The 8,215-nt window shown below is 49.1% G+C and overlaps 1 protein-coding gene across 8 annotated transcripts in view; it reads left to right on the top strand.

Annotated features, from left to right (window-relative positions):
- The first annotated feature begins 3,668 nt into the window (after positions 1 to 3,668).
- LOC126569733 (troponin I) overlaps positions 3,669 to 8,215 on the top strand; it is a 23,387-nt gene continuing 18,840 nt past the window's right edge. For all 8 annotated transcript variants that reach the window (XM_050227051.1, XM_050227061.1, XM_050227026.1 and 5 more), the window contains exons 1-3: positions 3,669 to 3,829; positions 5,571 to 5,761; positions 5,860 to 5,983. In XM_050227051.1, coding sequence (XP_050083008.1) covers positions 5,618 to 5,761; positions 5,860 to 5,983 — 268 coding nt within the window. In that variant the 5' untranslated portion in view covers positions 3,669 to 3,829; positions 5,571 to 5,617. The remainder of the gene's footprint in view (positions 3,830 to 5,570; positions 5,762 to 5,859; positions 5,984 to 8,215) is intronic.

Below are 8,215 nucleotides of genomic sequence, written 5' to 3'. Positions count from 1 at the left end.
GGAACATCAAATGGACGAAGCAAATCGGGTTGTTCCTGGCCGTGTTGTGATTATACATTGAGGTTGTGAACCGATAAGCTCGAGGAACGGTTTATCGCCCCAAAAGGAATTTTCCATGCAACGAATAACTATTGATTTTGATGATTTTCATTACATTTGTCATTGAAACACTCAATTTCGTCACCCGAATCATATACAGTTTCACTATTACTTTTTTATGAATATAAGGCAGAATTCAACCATTTTCTTCCAGTAAATTGCTGTCTAAATCGTTTGAATCACACATCACGACAAATATGTACGTCTAAGCACTAGAACGAAATAACACAGACTGAATAATGTCTCATTTTCTTACACAATGTCTCTTTTCGCGTCCAAATTCGGTTGTGCGAGTTGGATTGTGAATCAAAATTAGAATAAAATAACATGTTTTTAGTTTATAATACTAATTTAAAACCAAAATATAGCTCAATAATTCAATATCTTTTGGTTATAAACGCAAAACATTGCAAACTCAATCATTTAAATAGCCGTTTCTATAGAAAATTCACCATGGACCAAATGGACAGTACCTGGATTAACCCGGACCTGGATAAACTTATAATCTTTCAAACGAGTATCGATTTGTATTTTTCTGATGACATATCACGAAGCTACGATGAGCACCGGTAAAAAGTATCTTTTAGAAGACACGACTGCCTTGATGCCATGGAAGAAGTTTTAAATAAATCTCCCCCAAAATAGAACCAAATGTGCTTCAAAAGTTGTAGTTTAATATGCCGTTCATTTGAAAGAAAAAAGTTGAATAGTTATGTAATAAAAAATCTTCAAAAATGATCCTTGTTTTGGTAAGAAATTACCGAAGCCCCCCTTTAAGGGAACAGCAGGTTTAAAAAAGAACAAGCTAACACTAAAGCATCATAATCGCGCAATAGAGCAAAACGAGGAAGGTCTACACTGAAACTTTCATTGAAAATTGCATGGAAAATGGGCTGCATCTTTTCTTTGGCCAAAAGTGGCAAACCAGAGCACATTCGATAAAATGAATGTTTGTTAAGGAAAATTGCATCAAAATAATGCCGTTTTCCTATTTAAAAAAAATACAATGTTTGATGATTGGTGAAAGATTTTGAGAAAAAGAGAGAGAAGGGAGAGCGTGAGAGAGAGAGAGAGAAGAGAGAGAGAGAAGAGAGATAAATAAGGGACCTTCCACACAGGAAGATTGTAAGCATTACCTCCAGGGGGTGCGGTTGCAGTTCCGCAAAACCGCAGCAAAGCAAATATTGGCGCGCTGCACAGCGGCGGGCGCCACGCGTCAGCCGCGAAACAATACTCGCACTAATTGCAAACCTGCAACAACAATGGGGCACCGGTGTCTTTATGGTGGTGGCCATATGGCCGTCCATGGCGCAGGCATGGGTGGTATGGCTCATTCCAGTGCTAATGGCATGGCAGCGCTGACGTCATCACTGTCGTTATTTAGTCCAGTCCAGTCCTACGGGCCCCCCTCCCCGGTACACAAACGGCAGCCAATCGGACACGCGGCATTCTGTTCCGCTGGACTTAAAGGTTGCGTTCAGCCTGGCTCACTCCTGGTCGACCCTTCCCGGGCCTATGCTTCGGTGAGTAGCAGGGTCAATCGACTGGTTTTCTTCGCTCGCTATCCCCTGGGACACCTCGTCTCGCGGCCTGTGCCTGTATGGTGGAGGCGCCTGGTCAATGCGCACCATGCGCCTCCATCGTGCTGCTTCGCGACAGCTCAAAAAGGGCCAAAAACCTCAGGGGAACCAGGTACGTTTGTGGCTCGACTGCAACCAACTGCAGTCAGGTCGCTTCATTTATTGTGGCTTGTTGGAATCGTTGACGGTTGGGCAAATATTGAGTTAAAATCGAGTGAGCTACCAGGCGTCTCCATTGACCGCTTCATCGGTGCCAAACCATCGCCAGGAAATGGCGACCGTTAAACCATTTTCCCGCGGTTCCCCCCAAAAAACCCCACAAAAGTGTTCGTGCGTGCGATTCACGAAAATCGCCGTGGCAGCACAGCGGACGTTCGATGGGACGTGATCCGGTGTTTCCCCCCTGTTCGCCTCGCCTCGCTACGCTGGTTACGCTATTTTTAGTGACCGACTTTCTGTGTGCTGTGTGTCAACAGCACCACCACCACCACCTTCGGTGACCGCTTGGTGAGCTCATCATCCCTTCGCCCTCTCCTTCTTTCTCTCTCTCTCACTCTCTCTCGCATTTAGAGGTGTAAAATGTCAAATACCTTTCACAAATGCGCATGCAGATCCTGCGGTAGCTCCTGCACTGCACTGCACTCTCTCTCTCGCTCGACACTCCGTCGTCCCATTTCCAGTATCGGTTTATCGGAATTTAAAGTAATGATTTTACCCCAATCGAGGGTGCGCCAGTGTCCACCCTACGTGCCACCTTCTGCCATCCAAAAAAGGGGTTGAAGCAAGGCTGCACTGTGAGTGCACCTGTTGCTGGTGCACTGTACTGCAACTGATGCAATGTGGCCACGCTGCGATTGTGTGCGTGAGAAAAAGGGATGATGGAGGGGCCTGGGGGGGGGGGGGGGTTGATTTTATAATCATTTTAGGTCAATAGTTGATGAGATGAGCAATCGTTTGAAATGAACGGCCACTGTGTGACTCATCAAGGGTGCTTTTCAGGGGCAGGGCGGGGGAGGGGTTCCTAGCAGAAATTCTCCTCCACAACAACATCCCTTTCTATAACCCCCCCCCCCCCCCTCCACATGGGAAGCAGCATCCACACGGTCGGTGCGCACGCGCGCGCATACGCTTAACCACAACCACAGCGGCTCGTCTCGAAATATGAAAACTAACTAATGTTATTTTTAACATTTCGCCCACTGCACTACTAGCAGGGTTGCCGTGCCTTTGACGAGGCAACTCAAACTCCGCGTTCGTGGCTCAGCTCGAGTTGTAAAGGAATGAAAAAATGTAATTATGCAAATAACATCAACAACACACCACAGCCACACCACTGGCAACAAATTGTAGCAACTAGTAATTGTATTAATAATATAAGCGAAGGCGTTGTGTGCGCGAGTGGGTGTGTGTTGGTGGGGGTAGGCCGTACCGCCAGTACGTGAGAACAGCCGTGCCGAAAATAGAACCCCGTAGGCGAAGAGAGGGTGCAAGCAATCTGGCGGCAGGCAAACACATGTACATGTAAGAGAGCCGCTGGCCCGTTCCATTGTTGGCCCAAAATGCGTCTAGGGAGGGATCTCTAATCGGAGAGCTGATCCGATCGCTTCGGATTCCGTTGACTCACCCTCGTTGGACCCCCTTCCCAACCCCACTCCCGCTCTTCTGGCTGATGATGATGCGATCGGGACGCATTATTTCATCCACTAAACCTTCCTAGTAACTTTGCCCGCTGTCCGTTGCTCCCGTTCACTGCGTGTGTGCGTTCCGCAGGGGCGTGTGTTGGTGTGCCCGCGTTTGAAAATGGAGGGTTGCGCCGGCGCAACCGTCGGTGCCACGGTCCACCGAGCACTGGTTCGCGCGCGGGTGGGGATGATCTGCATTGCCTTTTCTGCTGCGGCATATTTCCCCGGGGGGGGGGGGGGGGGGGGGACCTTCGAGGAGGTGTCTGCGCGAACGCGCGAATGCGCGACTGGTGCCCGATCGCTCACCGGTACCGGCCAGTCAGCTACGTCGCTTCGGATCGATCAGTGTTCGTTCCGAGTTCCCAACGGAGTGTGTTGAAGAGTGCTTGTGCCTCAACAGGAGTGTTCCGATTCCGCTGCTGTTGCTGATTCGATTCTAGTTTTCGCTCCTTTTACGAGCTAGCAGAGGTGAGTGAGAGAGGTCCCAACGCTGCCGTCGTCGTCGTCGTGGTCGTGGTTGTCTTGGAGCATTGTGCGCGGTTTTGCGGTCAACTACGGCCATCGCCAACCAAACAACAATCTACTATCAAACCAAAAAAAAAAAAAAAACAAGAAAAAAACACCGTGCGTTTGCTACGTGATGTGTGTCTGCTGCGCTAGTGGCTGCTGCTGCTGCTGCTGCTGCTGCTACTGCTGCTGCTACATCTGCTGCTGTGTCCAGCCGGCCATATGCGCGATCTACCAGACTTCAACTTCAACTTCAACTTCCAAAACCCCGCGCCACCCGCAGCGAGTCGTCAGCCAGCTCCACCGCTCCAGCTAAGGGGATGTAACAGGGGAGGGGGTTGGTGACGGTTCGATAGTGCAGCTGGTAGGCGGGATCCGTGGGAATGAATTCCAGTGTGCAGTGCCACCGAGCCTGAGTGTCTGAGGTCCGAGAGAGAAATTCGGAAATATTTTTTTTTAGACCTAAGCCGTCCCAGTACTCAGTACACAGTACCTGTGCGCCACCGTCTCGTCCCTGGCTGGCTACTGCTACTACCCAACATCTTCTATCATCCTGAGCTCTGCGGTAGAAATGGCACGGAAAAATCGCACCTTCGCTTGGGCCTCCAGGGAAGCTAGAGCTCCAGAGAGAGAGAGAAAGAGAGAGAAACGAAAGGTGTTACTTAGCATTTTTGGAGGTCTACCTAGTTAGGACGAAGCAGCTGCACTCGATTCCGGTCTGTGCAGTCGTTTTATGCTCCCACGCTCCGGCCCAGCCAGCGATCGTAGAAAATCTGTCTGTCCTATAAATAGCCTTTCAAGCACTGTGCCTAGCGATCAGCAACCCCTGTTACTCGAGGTACAGCTCCTAGTTGTCGTCCTAGCGGTCGTGCTACCCTAAGGTGGGTGCCTACACGTCACATACACCAGCACATACGGAGCGTGAATTCTATTTTTAGAGCCGCATGCGAAGTCCCTGCGAGCGGTACCATATTAGGGCACCGTGTTGAGCCCCGTTCCGTTCCGTTCCGAGGCGGCTCTGGCATGCGCATGGTGCGTAGAAGTGTATCTGTACGTGTGGTGTGTGATTTTGTGTGTCTGAGAGAGAGAGAGAGAGAGAGCTACAGAGAGAGAAAGAGAGCGCGCGCGCGCGCGCGCGAGAAAGGAAAACAGATGCAGAGGGAAAAAGGGAAAATTTTGAAACGCGAAAAACCTCCATCGAACGCGTTATGCAAGCTCTTTTTGGGCCCATCGGCGACCGTTCGTGCGTTCGTTCGTTCGGAGCACCGGTGCCGTTTGCCTTGCCCTGAAGAGAAGATTAAAATAGAACACATTCCGTACGAAACAAGTTCGTGCGGTGTTGCGCATGCGCGTGCGACCTGATCACCCCCCCCCCCCCCCCCCCCCACCACCGTGATCAGACCTATTCTCTTTCTTTCTTTCTCTCTCTCTCTCTCTCTCTCGCTCTCTTTCTTGCTCACTTTCTCTCACAGAACGTTAATAGAGAGTTTTAAAGTTCGTAAATAAGTATTTCGCTCCTTTTTCCTCGGTGCTGCTGGTATCAGTAGTACATGCAGCATCATCATCATCATCATCAGCAGCATCAGCAGCAGTAGCAGCAAGTAGCAAATTAGTGTATCTCTGACACGCTAGCAGGCAGTGCGCAACCACGCACGTTAAACCGGTTACTTAACGTTTCCAACCCGTTCCGATCGTTGGGCAGGTTTCGTCTAATAACACCACCACCACCACCACCACCACAACACCACCATGGCTGACGATGAGGCAAAGAAGGCGAAACAGGCGGAGATTGAGCGCAAGCGTGCCGAGGTGCGCAAGCGCATGGAGGAAGCCTCGAAGGCTAAGAAGGCCAAGAAGGGTTTCATGACTCCAGAGCGTAAGAAGAAGCTTCGGGTGAGTAGCAGCATTGTGCGGGTGTGCGCAGCCAGGCAGGCAGGAAGCCAGTGTTTCTCACGATACGGTGCCCACCCTCCTTCTCTCCTCTCGTACAGTTACTGCTGCGCAAGAAAGCCGCCGAGGAGCTCAAGAAGGAGCAGGAGCGCAAGGCCGCCGAACGTCGGCGCATCATCGAGGAGCGTTGCGGCAAGGCCAAGAACCTGGAGGATGCCAACGAAGGTAACACAAACTTGCTTGCGCGTGCGCCCCCCCCCCCCCCCCCCAACCCCCACCCACCCTTCTCTTGTTTCTCTTGCCCACCCGCCCGAACAACCCCCTTCTGTCTCTCTCTCTCTCTCTCTCTCTCTACCATCACCGACGACCACCCTCTCCCCCCTCCCCCTCTGTTTTTTTTTTTCTGTAACCTCTCTGACAACATCACCTCGATCCTGTCTATCTCTCTGTTCTTCTTTCTGTCACTCATCACTCTCACTCTCTCTCTCTTTCTGACTGTTTTTTCTCTGTCAATCCATTTCGCCAACTTTCTCTCGCCCCCCCCCCCCCCCCTTTAAAGTACCACACTTTCCACCCAGCAATCCCTCTTCCATCCATTCGTTTTCCATTGCGTTGCCCTGCCTGTGAAAGTGAATGTCCAGTCGATGACTCCGGCGTGCGCTAAAGCGCCTTTCTACCCCTTACCTCGTTCGGTTCGCTGTCCTCGTACGGTGTCATTCATTCGTTCGTTTTGTGTTTCGTGTGACGTAGATCGCCATTGAATTCGAGCGTTCTTCTACATCTTGCCTCCATCCGTACATATCCGTCATTGTTTTTGTGTAAAAGGCTCTGTCTCTCTCTCTCTCTCTCTCTCTCCATCCTGTAACCATCTGACCATAAAAAAAAAACGATTCAGATTCAGAGCAAACAAAGCTCACGCCAGCGACATTCTGCCTCAATGTGCCTAAACTGCCACTTGACATCCCCTTTCGATCAACAGCTGTTGCACCACAGCTCCGTCCATTTATCGTAGCACTAGCGCGAGACACGCACTGTACCGCCAAGCCACACATCCAGTGTACCATCCTCCAGCGCACCCTCCCTGTAGCACTCTCATTGTTCATCTTTTTTTTTTCTTTTCCATTTTATCTTTTAAATGTTATTTCTACTCTTGTTCTTCTTGTTTCCATTTCGTGTTGCCTTTTCTTTATTTTTTTTTATTGTTGTTGCTCCATCCGTCTTGCCGTCCGTCATGTCGCAAAGGACTGGTCTGTGGGAGAAGAAGAGAAGAATACTCCGAAAGTTCGCCCGTTCGATGCCATCTGATCCTTTTGGTTGATGATGAGCCACCCCCTTCCCTTGGTTTAGACCAACCCTCAACAGGACTTCTCGTTGTCGTGCTGTTGCACACATACACTCACCTAGTCTCTCGCGGATTTGCTAGGTTTTGATTTTTGATGTTTGCATGCGAGTGCGCGTAATGCGTAATGCGATTTACATACACACGGAACAACCGCGGTTTATTGGTGATTAAGGATGTTTTGTTGCGGTACCTCGACCCACCCCACCGTGACTTCTGCTTCGTCTCAGTGATCTCTACTACTCGACCGCTACTACAGGGTGCGCCATCAGGATGTATCCTATTTTAATGTTGAATAACTCTGCCATTTTTCAACCGATTTAAAAAAATAATAAACCAGTTTTAGTTAGGTTATTCTATGCCATTTATTGTGCCGTACTCGAAATATGATATCGATCAAATGATCGCCATCATTCGACATACAAACAAAAGGGCTCTTTTTCGGGCATATTACATTGTTTTGGCATCATTTAGGAAGTTATTTTCGCAATTTCAGCTTCAATATTTGCTCTTGTTGTTGTTTCATTGCCTTCAATTTGTTTGCAAAAACTTTATTTTTCAAACAGACCCACAGATGGCTTTTCCATTGCATCATTCTTTGCACGATCGCAGTTCCACTATTGACTGATTTTTTTCAATGTAACGTGTGACAATTTCAGTCCGCTCTTTTGACGTGAAGTGATCCATTACTAAAATGGCATAGACTGAAGTTTCAGAAACTGTTTTATTTGTCAAAATCGATTGAAAAATGTCAAAGTTATTCAACGCTTAAAACAGGATACTTCCTGATGGCGCACTCTGTACAACGGTGATCCGGTGTACCCAGGCACCCAGATGATTCTTTACTTTTTCTTTCCACTACACTACTACTACTACTTCTACCTTCCAAACTAAACTTTCGATCCTAACTGACCTCCTGACACCAGAATGAACATTAAAAGCGGCAGCATTTACTATTAAAATATATAAATGTTTCCATTCACCGAATCTATCGATCACCACCACCACACGTCACGGCACCATCGGCACCGCCAACACCACCACCACCACCACCACATGATCGGCCCGCACCTTTCCCCCCATTACCCCCCTCAACGCCCTACACCTCAACGCGAACC

Source organism: Anopheles aquasalis, chromosome X (assembly GCF_943734665.1).
Source record: "Anopheles aquasalis chromosome X, idAnoAquaMG_Q_19, whole genome shotgun sequence".
In the NCBI taxonomy this organism is placed as follows: Eukaryota; Metazoa; Arthropoda; class Insecta; order Diptera; family Culicidae; genus Anopheles; species Anopheles aquasalis.
Note: the sequence above shows the minus strand (reverse complement) of the source record. Positions and strands in the feature narration are given on the sequence as shown.